The sequence below is a fragment of the Diachasmimorpha longicaudata genome, chromosome 5 (assembly GCF_034640455.1).
Source record: "Diachasmimorpha longicaudata isolate KC_UGA_2023 chromosome 5, iyDiaLong2, whole genome shotgun sequence".
Classification (NCBI taxonomy): domain Eukaryota; kingdom Metazoa; phylum Arthropoda; class Insecta; order Hymenoptera; family Braconidae; genus Diachasmimorpha; species Diachasmimorpha longicaudata.
In genome coordinates, this window is record NC_087229.1 from 10411024 (window position 1) to 10429377 (window position 18354).

The window sequence follows — 18354 nt, forward strand, 5'->3', positions numbered from 1 at the left end:
AAACATCGGGGCAGAGTACCTGTTTTTTTTCGAAATAGAACCATTTATCTGATAAATGTCAATCACGACATCCTTCAGCAACACTTGCTCTTCATTCAGTTTATTCAGGAAAAAATGCATTATTCACCTCTTTTATCGCCATTTAATGCACTCATTGAACAAATTTCATTTATTGTTGGTGTTTCGTCTTCAATACTCTGTACTTTGATTTCATTTTTTTTTCGTTGAAAAATAATCGCCATGAGTTTTGCACAAATGTTCTCCAATATCTCCCGTCATTCCCAAGTAATTGAATTTGCATCCATACAACATTTTTCATTCTGGTGGTGGAATATTCATTTTTGCAGGGTTAATTGATCGAGTGTTATCACATTTCTGGTGGAAAATATTTTCAATACTAATCATGGAAATTTCAGAATGCTTTCCACCAAATGGATTATTTTTTCCGGCGTTTGAAATTTTCCTGATGTCATTCAGGAGGTTTATTTCATTTTTAACCCTTCAGATGCTAACGGCTGATAATGATATTATAATGGCCCTCAACAAGAAGTGACGAGTTGTTTGTTTCTTCTATGCCACAGTCAACCGAAACTCGTTAGTTTCGTGCGGAGTTGAAATTTTCTTAATCATTTCCGTAATTATAACGATTTTGATTGTTACCGCTTTCTGGGTCGACACTAACTTTCAGTTAATTGATTAGTTTCAAGGATAATCCATTAATTAAATTTTTCTTTTGTTAAAATCCCTCCTAATAAATTCATGAAAAAATTAAAAATACATGGCTTACATATTTTTTCCATATTCTTTATAAAGTTAGAACATATATAGAACTATTCTAAATTACATATCCTTTGTGCAAATTTTTTGATGTGGGTCGTCCTTAAAATAAATCCCACTGATCATAAAAAAACTGCATCAACCCCCGCCAGCCGAAATATCATGACCCCCCTGCGGCACCATGTCACCCTTCATCCATCCACTTTTCAATAATTCAATTCTGCGTGAAAATTCGACTGAAAATATGCACACACGTCTCACATACTTACCACAATTCTGCACTCCATAATTGAGTAACTCCTTCTAATAAAATTTCAATTACCCCCAGCCCATCCATTAAAAAATTAAAAATCTCCCCGTAACTCGTATTATCCCCCGTGCAAAAAACCTCAAAAACTTTTTCAATAAAACCTTCAAGCCATTGTCAAATAATTAAATTACCCGTCAACTTCAGTTCCACCCCTTTAAACTCCCGGGACAATGGGCCCTGATGAAAGCCCCCTGTCCGAAAAAAGGAAAATCCCGCATTACAGGATTTTTAAAATTAAAAGATAACAGCAATGGTAATAAAGCCGCCGTACGAGCATAAAACCGCTTATGTCCCCCCTCCTCCCTAATCGTCTGATTTTCCCCCCGGTCTTTTATGGGGCGGGGTTGCTCCCTCGCAATTTACCCCCCATTCCCCCTTCTGTCCGGCATCTGGGCGCCTGCGTCACAGCCATCATCAGGTGCACATCTCAATGTGTCCCGTGGGTGCTCCTTAAAATACCATAGACCCCACAATTAAACGAGAAATTCGAGCAGTTGTGGGTATTAATATCTCCCCTTATTCCTCACCGCATACCCCATCAATATGTCCCCCCACTAGAAAAGGAAATCGAAAGCCTTCCTCATAAATAATCCAGCGGGAAAAAAAATTCAACGACTGAAAGAGAGAAAGAGCGAAAAGACCGAAGGCAAGGAGGGAGGGGGGGTGATGGAAAAAAAATCGTGATGTGACTAAAAGATTAAATGCAAAAACACATGTACGATTTTTTTTTCGCACTATTTTTTTTCCCACCAGTCGGAGAGGAAAAAGGAATTCTGAATGATACGCAGGCGCTTTCACCGCAGCGAAGTACCCAGACGGCTTTCAACCCCTGTGCGGCCCAGAGAAGGGTAGGGAATGAAGTGTGGAAGGGGAGGAACGTTGATAGGCGTATGGGTGGCTGCGAACTGTCGGAGCACAGTGCACGGTACAGCGTTACCCGGCGAGGCAGTGTCAAGCCGTTGCTCTCGGGCTGTCGTGAATAGAGTTAAAGAGAACCGCGAAAAGTACAACAACGCCCTGAGGAGGAGTCCGACGATACGCGTTCGGTCCATACAACTTTTTTTTTCATTTTCATTTTAATCAGTTATTGTTGTGCGCCAAAGGAAAAAGACTGGAAAGGTCCGGGGAATGGGGAGTTCCGGAGGGTTGTGTGAAGAATGAGAGGGAGCAGGTAGGTCCATACATAACACCGGACGAAGGGGGCAGGAGGGGCGGGCTTAATGACATAATTTATGGCCTCTGAACTATGAGTGATATCAATCGGGCATTTAAACGCTTATGTATCTCTCCCCCGCGCGAGATAGTGGATTGTTGTTCCAATAAAATTGATGGTTTCCAATTGCATCGGCTCGTTACAGTGCATACACATAGAGACAGGTACACAGCTGTATGGTGTAACCAATCATTTGGAAGTAATGATCTTAATCGAATAGTCCCGGCTAAATCCATGTATCTCGGGCTATCTCTTGTGTCCCTGTTCCCGGCCGCTCGGTGACGCTGTTTTCGTCTGATGTGTGCTTATTACGGGGGTTGTTTATTGCGCGTGGCATTTGTTACACGCCGGGGCTTTCACAGGGGTTGATAGAGAATGTGAAAAAAGTGAGGGGTGCGAGGGAGAGAAAAAAATTGCGAGGGCGCGGAAAAAGAGGTGAAAGAAATGGGCGTGAAAGCGGTGAAAGAAGCACCCCACGCTCTTTAAACCCTCCCGCCTTGCACTCCCTTCGTGGTCCGCGGGCCTCTTGATCTCAAGCGAAAAATAGCTATCTTCCTTCAACATTCACCTCAAAATTCACTCCATCAGGATTTAAATTTTTACCATGCTTCGCTCATAATTTTTCAGCCGCTACTTCGGGGAATTTTTTTTTTTTCACTGGAAAACTTGGACGAGACATTTTTCGGGGTTTAGGAGAGCATGAGTTTCAAGTTTTTTTTTTTTCAGGGAGGAGTTTCCGAGGGGCGCGTTTCGGGGATGTTTTAAGGATTTTTTTGGGGAGTACTAATTTATTCGGGAATTGGATTTTTCTCCTCTTGGTGGGAGAATCTCTCGGTTGGGACTTGGGATGGGGGTCTCTTTTGTTGGAGACTTTTTCCGCTTCGGGAATCTTTGCTTTTGTTATTGAGGGTGTTTCGGTGCCGGCGGTTTATTCTTGAGAATACTTTGCAGAGTGAGGAGGTGCTCGGGGTAGGAGAATGTTATATTTTATTCAGGAAGTTTTTATCGAGGATTTTCAAAGTCTCGGATTGACGAATAATTTCGTTTTATTACTTTAGCGAGAGAATATTCATTGTGGGACGATATTTTTTATTGTCATCATGTGATTGGACGTGATTTTTCGGAAGATAATACTTTTTCTTTTGCCTGTTGGATGCATTAGGTAAGCTTATCGGCTAAAATTGGATTACGAGATGACAGGATAATTTTGGGAAATCGATATCGTGGTTTATTCACGAAGTTTTCCATTCGCGCATTAAAAATTGAAAAAATCTAGAGTTATGAACTAATAATTTCTCTTTTCTAGATTCCAATAGCACACTCCCCAGTGCTGGAATAATATGATATTATGAAATTGATAGTTCCCTACCTCAAAATGAAAATAAATCTCGAAAAATAACGCTATTTATTTTCATTTATCATTTTTTATTTCAATCGAGGCGTTTGAAAGTCTCGTATTGAATAATCTTACTCTGACTTTATTTTGGAATTATTGTTATCATTGCCAGAATATGTATATCCATATCTGGTATGATAAATCCATTCGTCATTTAATATTTTTTCTGGATTAAAAAAAAACAGCGAATGATGATTTCGTTGCTGGATTTTTTCCACTCATTTCCCTAGATTCAAGCATTTTTTTCTGGTTTTATAGAAAGCATTTTGAACTCAATGGGTTATCCTATTTCAGAACACTTCAGAAGCAGGGAAAATATCCTTGACGGAATAATACTATTCTCTATTCAGAAATTCAAGAAAGGCTGGCCCTCATGTTGCCTTATCTAGAGCCTCCTCTTCTTCTAAGAATATCTCAGCTATTGAATTCGAAATATCGATATTCCGGGGTGGCGAAAATCCCACAATTTCGTATCAATGATTAATTTTGCTGTTAATTCTGCGCCGCAATTGAACTGCAAGGAATTTTCATGAAATATTCACTGCGGTTTAAGTCGATAGCGACTGTGGGCCCGTTTTCATCTGATATCTCGGATTCTGAGGTGAAAGACAAAAATATTGTGATAATCTTTTTTGCAGAACGAAGTGACACCTCCAACAAATGTAATTATAGAATTTTCCATCCATCGAAAACTGGTCAATAATCAAAGCGACTCTTCCTTTACTACTTCGGTATTGAATTATCGATGTTTTTTTAACAGTAACATCAATAAAAAAAAATGATGTTGATTTTTCACGTAGATTTGTTCCCTTTCAAAATATTTCATTGAACGCCCACGCACTATATGCCTCGACTCGCACGAAGTAGATGTTATAGAAATGAATTTTTGCAGGGACGAAGTATTAGTTCGTCTGACGTATAAAATACGAATTTTGTTTAACGTGTAATAACTCTGAGTGGTACAGGAGCACTCCAGTCTCTTCCTCCCCAACTCGAACGTCCATTTCCATTATTGCTGAAAGATTATCACTCCTTTTACCATAAATTTTACTTCACTCCGACAAAAAGTAACATTTTTAATAATTATCCTCCATGGAAATGACGCATAATTGTCCTCAAGAAATAATTATACCACTCGGCACATATTTTTTAACTTTCCCAAATAAAGTTATACTTATTATTACTATCTTGGATAAAAAAAGTATTCAACTTGGGCAACAGTAATTGATGAAATTTACTCATAACAACTTTTTCGATAAAAAAAAAATCCAACTCCTCCCCAACTTTTACGGAACAAATTATTTCTTATTAAAGCATGAGTTTTTCTCCCTCTTGTAGTTTTTTTTTCGATGAAAAAATTCTGTATCTAAGTTGCTTGCACTGCATTGCACTTGAATACTGGAAGAAAAAATTTATACTGTCGAAACATTATGTTTCGTGTGAGAATAGCTGATGGAGCGCAACAGATTTACTTCAGGGAAATTAACCAAATTGCGGAAGAATGTTTTCTCATAAAAAAGTGTCTCCTTTAATTATCTAAGTTATTTAATCATTAGATGTTGTCAATGACACGTATCAAAATACAATTTTAATTTCTTTTGGAATTGTGCCTTGGTGTATCGTGCTTGGGTGTAGCATTTTTTGTCCACAAGAAAATTGACGCAATAAAATAGACCTTTAGGGGATACGTTGCCCTGAGGGGGTAAATTTCGATGAAAAAACATGTCCGAGAAAAAATTCCCCACCCAATTCACTTGCACTGTATGAAAAAAATTGTCCTGCCGAAACAACAAAAAAATTCTTATCTTTCAGTAGTCGCAATGGATTTGTAATTAGGAGAATTTTATATAAAATACAACTGTCGGGTTCGTTGCAAAAAAATTCTGAAACGTGGGGAGAAATACTCTGGACAAAATTCCATTCATACTAATTACTTATATCTAGCAGGGATAGTATTTCACTGCACTCCGCCCATATTTTTAATTCTCCGGTGTTCCTTGGCACAATTACTTTTCCACTGAACAAACTTTTGAACTCTAAACCGCAAATTAACACAATTTACTCGCAATAACTTTTGCTGCAATAATTGGGGGAGCTCGTTAACATTCTCCACAATAGGTTGTTTGAGGGTCGAAATATTTGAACAATGTTGCGCAGACATACGGGATTCAGGCCTTTTTGATGAACATGTGGAAGCGGAAACTTGGAACTCCAGACAAAAGAGTTTTTTTTAATTGTCGGATCATATAGTGAACCGATTGAAGGTTTGCAGGGGCGAGTCCAATTATTATTTTTCGGAAAAAATAATCGATTTTTTTTTTCGACGGACACGATAGACCAGCTTGAGTTGTCGAACTATTGTGATGGAAAATATTGAAATTATTGAGGCACATGTTGCGAAATGCTGGAGTGAGCTGGTGATGATGGAGTGAGAAGGGGTGAATAAATTCTCTGGCAAAGTGCTAACAGGAAATAAGCGAATTTCACGGAAAAAAAAACATTAACGATTTCAAGATAACTAACGATTATTTTGGATAACGTTCTTCAATCATGCCGAATGCATTTAATTTGATTAAATTCATTTTGTTCCAAATTAATTGGAGGTTTCATACTTTCAACAGTGATTTCAATATTGGGAAGATAAAATAAAAAGAAACAAATGCCCATAAGTAACCCATAGACCTCAAAGTTCAATTCAAATTAATGCCCAACTTAGTTTAATCAAGCAGTAATCAAGATTGATGCGACCGGGTGAGAGCGAGGAAACCAGATTTTATGAAATTGCCTCGGGGGAGGGTGGAACAAGAGACAGAACGAATCTCGTTAAATCTTCAGTATCTGCTGACCAAGAGATATGAATGGGCTTAACTTGATCTCATTCTGCAGTGTAAGATCACGAAAATGACGCGAGAAGCGCCGAATTCCACTCCAGAGCCCAACCACCACCGGCCCGGGTTATTGACAATTAGAGAAAGTCCATTTTGCCCCGGACTTCTCCCCCGAGCCATCGCGTCAAAAACTAGTCGATCGATGTGCGTTTATTTTCGGGCTACGCCCGTCCTAAGCCGAACCTGACATCTGTACAAAATCCTAGCTATCTAATTCGAATTGATCGCCAGATATTGAAGCGCTTCTGGACGCACACTGGCACACCTTCACTCACGCACACGGGAATTCCCCCCGATGCCACACATCTTTGTAATCCAGACCATTTTGAATCATCCCCACAAGACAAAAAAAAACAAGTGGGTGACGGGTATTGCGGGGGGGGAGGTTCGGATCTGTTATTATTATTGGGGATCGGTCAAGCATGCATTGGAAGAAAAAATTAGCTCTGGCGGAAAAGTGTGTTCCGCGTGAGGATCATTGATGGAGTGGAGCAAATTTAGCAGAGGGAAACTGAGTGATTTAATATCCGTAAGAAGGAATTCAATAAAAATCAAGACAAAGACGGGAAAACTACGTTTTTAATTTTTTTGATCTAAAAAATATTATAAAAATACCACCTCGAGACCCCTAGAATTCTGCGATAAGATATGATTTTTTAGATGCAGTTCCAGTGGATATGAAATTGTCAGAAATGTTTTTACGCATCTATGATCTAAAGAAGAAATGCCCCCATAAACAGTATGTCTGACAAACCCCTATATTTTACCTTTTACCATAAAATATATGGTCCGTAGAATCTTACGAGATTTTTATAGCCGCAAATTCGACCGTTCGGTCATTTTAGTCTGAGACATAGAAAAAGGTAGATTAATTTAAAAAACTATCCGCTCGGAACAAAATTTTTAATTCGTGAAATTGTGTAAAAAAATCCGGACCGTTTTTACCGTAATGGGAACCAAATTAACGTTTAACCCCCTAAATATTCCCAATACCAGTTGTGGTTTTGATTCGAAATTTCTCTCTGTGTAGAAGTGATGATTTTTAATATTAATACATTTTTGCCAACTCCTATGCTCACTTGCTCTGTGGATATTTTTCGTATGATATTTTACAATGGGACATTTCATCCTTCATAAAATCAAAGAGCGAATTTTTGCCCCAATGAACGAACAACAAATGAAAAAGAGATAATTTCGAATACATAAAATATTTCAATCCCGGTCTCTCATAATCCACGTCAATGAAAACAAAATACGAAAAAAACCAATCATTCATTCACTCCCCGCGCTCCCCTCCCGCACATTATTCGGAAAGAGTTAATTAATGAAAAGCACGAATCCAAATGAATTAACACGCTGCAGGGCTCCTCCATCCTCGTAAAATTCGTTGAAAGCTGGGTTTTACCAATGAGAAAGTAATAATAAACGATGCGTTATAACTGGGATGAAAATAATTGGGATATATTTCAGTGCGGTCGTAGTATCGTATTACATTTTCACCCGCTCCAGCCACCCACCCCTTAACGCAATTCGATACACTTTCCCGATATAATAAATCAAATTTTATTTACCCAGTTGAACATATTCAAAGTCTCCCATAAAATTGTCGATACATAAAAAAAAAACAGCGAAAAACCTGAAATCCATCTTTTTGTTGCAGAGAAGATATTTTACGAGTGAATCACGGGAACACGGGGGGATTTAAAGTTTAAAATCCTGGAATAAATTGTCCTTTTTTTGGGAAAAAAAGGAAGCTCCTGCTGGAGATCGAGACGGGGGCAGAAGGAAGAAGGAGGCTTTTTACCCAAACAGAGGGGGTGGAATATAGCAAAAGGAAAATGGAAAAAAGTAAACGAGATAGGGTGGATGATCTGACGGCAGCGGAAAAACTATTGAGTTGGTGAATGACAAAAGACTGAAAGGGAAAAAAAAACGAACAGAGAAAGGAAAAAAAAACGATAAAATGCGGATTTTAGTCGTTTCACTGCTCCTGAACGTTGCCATGCAGACCAGTAAGTTTTATCGTTTATTCAACTGGATTTTTGTTATTTTTTATTCGGTTATTGGTATATCGATGGGATTTGATTATGGAATAATCCACACAGGATACACCTCGACGTATGTCGAGGCTGAAATGATTCATCAGTCGCGTGGAGGTGTTAACAATGCTGTGGATAATGGAGATGCATTAACAGTGAAAGTTCCAGCGATGAATTTTGGTACTGAAAATTCCACAACTATTCTCGCACAGTCCGGCTCGACTGCTCTACTGCCCTGCGTCGTACACAGCATCGGAGAGGGGACTGTAATTAATTTTTTTTCACCACAACAATTTATCAATTTTTTTCGACGTTTTTGTTTTTCACTGTCTTACGCTGTAATGCCCTTTGTTCTGGTTCCACTCTGTTATTTAATCGGGGATGAAAAATTGATGGCAACGGCCTTAGGGGGAAATTCTGGTTATTTCTTACGAGAGAAGGGAGGGCTCCTTGTTTGTGATGCTGAGGTTTTTTTCCTTTCAGAGATTTTTTTTCTCAGTCTAGGATTAAAATTTAGTAGCATTCTCTGGATTTTTCGATTACATCTTTCGAGATATCCAACCGTTTCAAAATTTGCATAATTTAATTGGAAAATTATGGATTATTGTTAAATTCAATCTGTTAACTCTGAGTAAAAAATTTCTTCCCAACAATTCTGCACTAGATCTACCGGGAAAAGAATTATGATTGATCAATCACGTAATAATCTATCATTTTTTGGACTGTTTTTTTAGTTGTTTTAGTTGCTTACATTAGAATGTTCTCCGGATTTTTCCCCCTTTCTTATTTTTCTTTTGGGAATTGTTGTGATTCATGTAGGTCACTTGGATCAGGCGAAAGAGTATACAACATCAATTACTAACCGTCGGACTGACTACCTACGCTAGCGACGGTCGTTTCCAGGCTATCCACTTTCATCATAGTGAGGATTGGACCCTTCAAATAAAGTACGTTCAACCGAGGGACGCTGGTATGTACGAGTGCCAAGTTTCTACACATCCACCCACAAGTATATTTCTGTTTCTCGAGGTCGTTGGTAAGAATATATTTTATTAATCTTATATTATCTTGATTTAGATGGTTGTGATTCAGCCGCGCTTTTTTTTATGTTATGGCTGAACGGAGTCGTCATATTTTCACTGCGTTAGGCTCTCGGCTGGAAGGATAAGATAGTGGCATTTTCCTTGATGGGATTTCTTTTAATTCAGAGTAGTGAAGTGGTGGAATAAACAGGAAAGAATTGCTGGTGTCAAAGAGCAAAGGTTGAGGAATATTCAAGTTATATCCGTACTGATAACTTTGATAAGAAAATTGCGAAACTGCGTTCAGCGTATCACAGATATTAATTTTTTTCATTGGATTCAGCTTTAAAAAAATATACACTGAAAAAAATCTATTTATGCTAAATGTGCATTTACTGGAGGGAAGTATTTATTTTTGGAAAATTATATTTCTTCGATTGAGTCATTCCCAGGAAAAATTACAATGCAAGTTTATTTGCTAAATTTCTCGACTCTTCAAGATGCTGTCTGCTAACAACTCTGTTTCAAAGTGATACTGATATATCCTCTTCTAGCACTTCACTACTGAATTGAATCATTAATAATACCGAGATAAAAATCTCCAGAAATATATCTCTTCACTGAGTGGATAGAATCCACTTCAATTTTATCGTTGAAAAATTGACTCCCTGAAGCATCTGTTGTTCAACATAAGAGATTGTACTTTCTCAAGTGGACCATTCACTTTAACCAACATTTTTTTCCCTCCTTCCCAACAGCATTGCAAGTGCTATATGAATATGTACTCCACATGAACGTCATTCCAATTCATCCGACTTGCGCATTTCGAAGCAACGTATATGTCACCCATCGCAATATTGAATAATTAAACTGTTGGGATTCACTCATTTCAATGTAAATGTTTGTCGTTTCGTCATTCAATTAAAATCCTCATATCGCCTCGAGCTATTTCAATATGACTCTTCCAATAATTCCCATGGAATTCAGGAATAATATTTATGACATTCCTGGACCGTACGAAGAACATATCACTAATTTTCACCAATTAATCATTAGTGAAATAACCACTTTTTAGTGCAGCATAATGTATTATCACATCACGTGCTCTCCTGCATTGAGCATTCAATCCAATCAGTGGATTTTCTGTAAACTCGTTTCAATTGAAATTATTTGCATGCAAGCGTTTTATCCTTTGGTAAATTATTATTTGAACTGCTCCAATGACGATCACCATTATTATTCACGTTGGTTTTCGCTTCTAAATAAAAGATATGTATTCGTTAGGTTGAAAATATTCGATTTTTTTTATTAAATTTATTCCGGGATTTCAATCGTAATACTTTTAGAGAATTTCGCAGTCTCGTTTGTATCTTTTTTGTACGTTTCGTAAATAAATCGAGACGGACAATTTAAACCAATTTCACGTTAAACCCTCTACCGCATGGAGACCCCCCTCCCCGCTCGATGTTTTCACAAACCCAAGGCCCCTTCTCCCCTAGTCAGCGTCAGGTCAGACGACTCAAACGTGTGTAAGTCAGGGGAAAAAAATGAGCTGGAGGGTCCAGTAGAAGAGTTGAGTCGAAGGGTTATGCTGAAGACTTGTGCGTGGGGCTCAAGGTGAATAATTGAGCTGAAGTGTCCATCAATCCTAGTTGAAGGGGAATCAGCAGTAATGGGAAAATCGTTCAAAGCCCGCAGAATCACGTAGTGACAGTCGTTGGGTACCAGCTAGGCTCACATGTAATTTATTGTTAGCTAGCATCTCTCTTTATCCCTTTTGCGTAAATTCGGAGCAAGAGGTGAAATCTCATCCTGAACGATTCTGAACGTATCGAATAATGTATCATGTACAGGGAAACCATAGGGCGATAGTTATAATTAACTATTCATTCGAGGTTTCTCATGATATCGATTCACTTCCAATTTTGTTCCATAGTTTTTATTGTTTCCCTTCATTTTTGATTTTCTCATACTAGTGGCCATTGAATACCTTGTCTATTTTTTTACAATGAGTAACTGCAACAATTTTCCACTTGTTAAGATTTGTATATATATCGCAGTTGCTAAGTAACTCTCTTGCAAGACTCGCAACCCACTCACGATATCATCACCATCTCATAGCACCCGTGATTACTCTAAAACTCAGCGTTAATAATATAGAGATAGAGACAAATGCTTCGGCTCAATTATTCATAATGAAGTATTCATTCAATGATGCAAACACTCGATAAAACATTACAAATTTCCTCCCTTCGCCTGAGAGATCACGATTTAAATTTTAAATGGGAAGGGATTGTTGGATGAAATCTGAAACTTTCTCATGGAAGTTCCGTTGATCAAACATACACCCCCTTCAGCAGCACACCATACAAATTCATCTAACTCTGATTTCAAGCCCGTGAGTTATTTCTCATAATCCTCAAACAAAATTCTAATGACCCACAGACATAGTTCATGCGAATGGAATAATCCTAGGTTTAAATTAACTCTTTTGACTCGACATTGTAGGGAGCTAATACATCGGGGTAATTTATTAGCATTAATTGTTTACATTGTTGATTCAACAATCAAGGGATTGTTCAAATATTTCTTGGGCGAATTATCGAATATCATTTCGATGGTATTCATCATCTCCGTAAAATTTATTCAGCCCGGACAAACATCCATTTCCTCTGCATTCTTTCAATGAAATAGCCGTGACCCCACATATACCACCCTGGTGAGATAATATTTTATATGAATATGAATTTCAGCTGCGCTTGTGGAAAAATTTCTCCTATCAGTGGAATTTTTTTTTCCACGCGAAAAAGATAGGGAAATTCTTCGTTTGTTTCAGTAATGCGGGCATTCAGTCAAGTTTGAAATGATTTTCTTTTTGCGGAGATGAATTAATTTATTACGGGAAGCCATGCGGTGCGATTTGCTGAGGGAAATTTATTCTTATCGGTGGATGCGTTGGAGGTGAGCTGGATAAAATGAAAGATTTTTTTACAGTGAGAGAAAAAAATTAGATCTGTCGAGGAACTATTTTTCGGGAAAAATTCAATCCTCCTTTATTATCGCGAGAAAATGATAAAAATTCGCCAATTCAGTTGGCTGATTTATACGTTCATAAATTAATATATTGCGGATAATCTATACCAATGTTTCTTCTTCTGAGGGACTTTTTATTTAGTCTGGAGGATGAGGTAAAATGTGTGGCTAGCAATAAAAAATTGTGGATGATAATTTCCGTTTTGTCTCCCCCGAGTTCTAGAATCAGTCTCATTACTGGACCGGAATAAATTCTGTTATTCCATCTGATCAATTCATGTCCGTTAATCGGCCAATTACACTCTCTGATGTTAAATCAGTCTTGCTTGTAAGAGCTAACTAAACGGGTCAGACCTTTTCCACATGTTCATTCGACTTTCAATGCATTTGAGGAAGTCGAAGAATTCCAGTTGGTGACTTCTTATCTCCCCATCTTGATTCGATTTTTCCACTAGTCGCAGACTCCTCCATACAACAGTCCAAACTAAATTTCCACATCTCGTCAAATTTATTCAAGGAGGAATAGCTGTTTATTTTTCATGAATTGTAGCCGAATAAATAACTAATATTAAGTGGAAATATACGGATATATAATTGCGGCAATTTCTTCCCTCACTTGAGCAAATTTGATGATGTTAATTGCTCAATCAAATAGTGTCACTGTGGGTTTCACTGGGTAAATATGATTTCCGGGGTAATATGGCATTGTTAATGTGTTTGAACTGCCGTGTGGGAATGTAAATTTCGGTATGAGATATGTTTTTTGCGAGAGGGAAAATGAAAACAAGTGGAAAATTGCTTTCGTCGAGGCGTAATCAATATATTTTTTCTGATAAATTATCAATGTGCTGTTGAATGTAATTGCTACGAAGATGGGTTTTAAATTGAGGTAGAGGATTAATTAAATTCAAAATTGTCCAAATGGTGGCAAGCATTAAATATTAATATAATTTTTTTTACTGTCCTAGAAAATTCTAGAGTTTACAATTTACTTCGGGACGAAATCAATACATAGGAGATGATAATAATAATAATAATAATAAATTTGAAGTAATGCAACTGAAAGCACAGCTCTTGAAAAGCCACCATGAATTCTCTAGCATAGAAATGCTTCCAATATACATTTTGACGATGAAAATAAATAAAGCTATAAGCGTACTCATTCCATTTCAGATACGCTTGAAGATTATAATCTCGTTTCTCTTTATGTAACGTAATATATTGGAAATTGAATTGAGGTGAATGCCTTCGATTCCGCCAGCCACCACGCAGTACGTGGGAAATGAACGGGTCAAGTGGTAATTTTCAGTGAACAATTCGATGCTAGGGAGAGAATTACTGATCCCAAATGGACGTAACAACCCTTTACTCATCGATTATTCTTTGAAATATCAACAGGATTCAGTTTTTATATCGAAAAATTGGCATTGCGAGCCACATCGAGTGGTAATCAATCAAGGGAAATTCACATCAAGTTCATTGTTGTTCAACTATTCTTTCAATTCGTTAATAATTGCATTTCCACCAAGGGAATTTGTATTTTGTTAGCTCGGAATGATCAGCGTTATCACTGAAAATTCAATTTTCTGTTTCATCCAACCTGGATATATTGAAAATATCTATAATTCCAATTACAGTGTTGAAAATTCGCTGAGTATTAAGGAATGGTTGGGCATGAATTTTCAGGGCTGTAAGATTTAATTCAATTGCACATGACATCCTTCATGGAATCTGTCAGTCAAGAAAAAATTTCAATAACTAAATTTTTCAGATTACACAGTCACTCGTATTTCATGGAGAATGAACATGAAGAATTTTCGAATTCATGGTAGAAAGAGAACAGTGCATTTAACTGAATTTAAAGGGAAAATGGTAATTGAGGGAATCGTAGGAAGACTGGTAATTCCTCTGCTTCCTCAAAAAAGTAACTTTTCTTATAGTTTCTAAATATATTTCGCAAAAAATTTTGTGTCTCAATAAATGAATTCTGAGGGTTTCATCTTTGCTCGTGTGTGCGTTGTATCAGTTATCTCCATTAAAAATGCCGGATCTACCGTCAGTATTACGGTACTTCGGTATTCTCCTGACCCTTATACGGGTCAATATTTTGTTTACGGATTATGTCAGACAACTCTCCCGGGTAAAATCATAGCGAGATGAATTTGCATGTTGCTGTGTCGTTGAAGGGGTTGTGTTTGGCTAACGAAACTTCCATGACCAAGTTCTAGATTTGATCCAACAATTCAGCCATTTAAAATTTAAATCCTGATATCTTAGCCAAGGAGGGGGCGAGACCTGTTATGTTTTATCGAGTTTACCTCGTGGAATGAATACTCAATTGTGAATAATTAATCTGCTACGATTGTATCTTCGTCGTATAAAATTTCGATTAGCGATAAATTCTATTGATTTTTATGAAGATTGCATAAGCGATGGAATATGCAAAGAATGGCAATAAATATTAAATTTTTTTCATCGGCAATCAGCGATGCTGAACTTGTAGAACGCAATCAGTAACAGCTCATCTGTGATGATCTATGATGCACCACATAGGATATTATTCAAGTTGACGTGTTTACAAGCCCTCTTTTGGACGAGTCGCGTTATGTACATCAGCAATAATGAGCCATGAGAAATTCATCAGCTTTTAGCGCACATTTGCATGCCATTGAGGTACATGATTTTGGTGAAAAATTCATTGACATTCTGTCCAGACTTTTCCGATTTTTTCACATGTGAGAGAATCAAATGATACGCCTCACACGGGGAGAAATAGTCCAATAAAAATTTGGCGAAAATTCCTCAATTCTCGATTGAAAACGACGAGCCGATAAAAATTACCAAGAGCCTAGAGAAAAGCACGGAATACGCATCTTAAAAATATCTTTCAATGTTCGTAAAAAGGTCATCATTCGCCATCGAAAAGCTTCTCTCCTTTCGAAGTCAAACGTCAGGGCATTCATCTGAGCCCCATTAGATCCTGACTTTCCGCAAATTTTACAATGGTTTTACAATATAAACTTTGCAGTTCTCAATTTGAAAGTCGATTCGTGATAATTTATTCTCAAATTCATCTCAAGCAATTTAATGAGCAGGGAAAACTCTTGGAGGATAGAATTTCAGTTGTTGTCTTTGGGAATAAATGCACAAAGAAATTGCCCTAATTAAATTTTCGCGCATCTCCAGGCTCTCTTTTAATATTCATCATAAATTCATGTCTCCCAAATGTGAATTAACAATGCCTATTGTGCCCTTTGGCACAAAATGAAATACCTTTCCTTTCAAAAATCATACGATGCTCACTGATTCAGCATTAAAATAACAAATTTTCTCATTCCAACTGAGCTAATTGAAATTCATAATATTCCATTTTGAACAGCTCAAACCAAGTTTCCAAATGATTCTCATTATGTGTGCAAACGTGCATGTGAATGCCACTTTAATTGTAGCCCGTAGGGTACACTTTATTGCGCACCACAACTGACATTCTCATCAACTCGTCATCCCATGATATGGATTCATAATATGGTATTTCGATGGGTAGAGACATGGGTAAAATTATCACGTCGAGCTTGTGGAAATTCGCTGGGTCATTTCCATTAAGAATTTATTTGCAAATAATGTATGAGCAAGGCGTTTTGCCTCGTCACGAGGAAAAATGAAATTTTACAAATGGCATGTCCCAGGGCATGTGCGAGGACAGCACTCTAATGAGTTTAGTTGCTGATAAAAAATTGATGACAATGTCGACTACAAGGTGCTTCCATGATAAAGTGAAACAAGTGGATAATCGTTTTTTTCCACATGGCTGTATACTGTTAATATTTTTCGTATTAATTACCGAGAAAAAAATTGGAATTTCTCGAACTGAAAACAAGTCGGTTTCACCGCATTACCAATTTTTAATAATGTAAAATTGAATATCCGTGCGCAGAAAGAAAAAAATTTGCTCCACTGACAAGCTGTATGTTCTACGTGAAAATATTTGATGAACTGGAATAGATTTACGGGAGGGAAATGAACAAACTTGAAAGCAGACAGTTGAATACCTATACAAAAATCAAATTTGGAATTGTTGCCGGGAGAAAAAAATCAATCTATTCGAATCCATATCGAAATATTCCTTTGATAATCATTTTCACCTGAGGGGCATCAATCCAATTATTCTAGCGTTATAACGATTTATTTTTTTATTTAATAGTTATTGGATGATATTTATAAATCAAATAATTCAATTAAATTGTACCTCACGATCGAATGGGATCCACTAAAATTACACGTTAATTCTTCCCCCAGTGTTTCTCAACCCTTCTCGGCCTGTGTGCTATATTCACTACAGTGAGAGGCAATTTCCAAATATCATTCAGATACCTCGATCACTGGCCCTGATTAATCATCCAATTAAACAATCAATTACACGATGACTCAGCTGAAAGGATACCCCTACAATCCCAAAATGAAATATTAACAATTAATCACTTCACCAAAAACGCTGTAATTGCCCTATATAATTGAACGAAATAACTAATCCCATCATTTTAATAAAATACTGCAAACCCTTCGCAATCTCAGCGTAAAAAAAGCTGGCAATCAATTAATTCCACATCTTAAAATTAATCAATAGGAATTGCCCTTCTCGAGCTGATATAATTCCCTTTAATTGAACGAATCAACTGATCCCACAATTTTAATCAAACACATCAAACCCTTCACAGTCTCCCTACGAAAAAAAACATGCCATCAAAGCATCCCTTTCCCTCCTTGACAAAGAAGGGAAAGAAGAAAGTTTCACTCTGATTAAAATGACGAGGAAGGAAATTGAAAACATGAAAAAAAAAAAAATATTCTCTTTCAGAGGCACGAGCGGAAATTGTCGGGCCAGCCGAGAAATTTGTCCGTCCAGGAAGTACTCTGCAGCTCCACTGTCTGGTTAAAAACTCCACCGAGACACCGTCTTATCTATTTTGGTATCACAACTCGCGAATGATAAATTATGACTCCGATCAAGGTGTCAATGTCAGTACCGATCTTGTTGTACGTGAGAGTTGGCTAGAGGTACCGAAAGCATCCGATCGTCACTCTGGTAATTATACGTGTGAAGCTAGCAATGCTGTACCGGCTCGTGTATTCGTGCACATATTGAATGGTGACAATCCAGCAGCAATGCAGCACAGTTTAGCATCGTTGGATAAAAATTCAACACTACTCATAGCTATTATTTGGCTCACTATTTTCATCCTACCGAGTGCATTTTTTTAATGGAGAGTCGATGATTAATCATTGGAGTTACAAGGTTTATTGTGTGTAAATATTGGTACAATCTGTGGGTAACTGTACATAATCCCATGCATGTGTATACTATGAATAAATGATAATCTACTTCATATTTCATTGAGAATCATTGCAATTTTATCCTGCCAAAATCCTGAACTCAAGTGATCTTTTCTATTTTCAACAACATTTTCTCAAACGCGACTAAATTTTTCAGTGGTTCTTCTTTCCACAGATATTTTAGCAAATTTCATGTCTTTCTTTGAAAATCTAGGAAAAACTGTGGTATAAAAAAATGTTGAATTTAGAAATCACGATTTTTCGAATGAAAAAAACTTCTCCTCGATCTGATGCATTTTTTTTATTCTATTCACGACGAACGAGATGTGGATAATCCCGGTAAAA

The 18354-nt window shown here is 37.3% G+C and overlaps 1 protein-coding gene across 2 annotated transcripts; it reads left to right on the forward strand.

Annotated features, from left to right (window-relative positions):
* Positions 1 to 1988: 1988 nt before the first annotated feature.
* LOC135162194 (lachesin-like) lies at positions 1989 to 18062 on the forward strand. Of its 2 annotated transcripts, none has more exons than XM_064120399.1 (5): positions 1989 to 2258; positions 8245 to 8596; positions 8690 to 8889; positions 9443 to 9659; positions 17534 to 18062. In XM_064120399.1, the coding sequence occupies exons 2-5, from the start codon at positions 8548 to 8550 to the stop codon at positions 17935 to 17937; spliced, it is 870 nt and encodes a 289-aa protein (XP_063976469.1). In that variant the 5' UTR covers positions 1989 to 2258; positions 8245 to 8547; the 3' UTR covers positions 17938 to 18062. The 2 variants fall into 2 exon arrangements, with proteins under 2 accessions (XP_063976469.1, XP_063976470.1); XM_064120400.1 differs by lacking the exon at positions 1989 to 2258 and adding an exon at positions 3290 to 3462.
* The last annotated feature ends 292 nt before the right edge of the window (positions 18063 to 18354 follow it).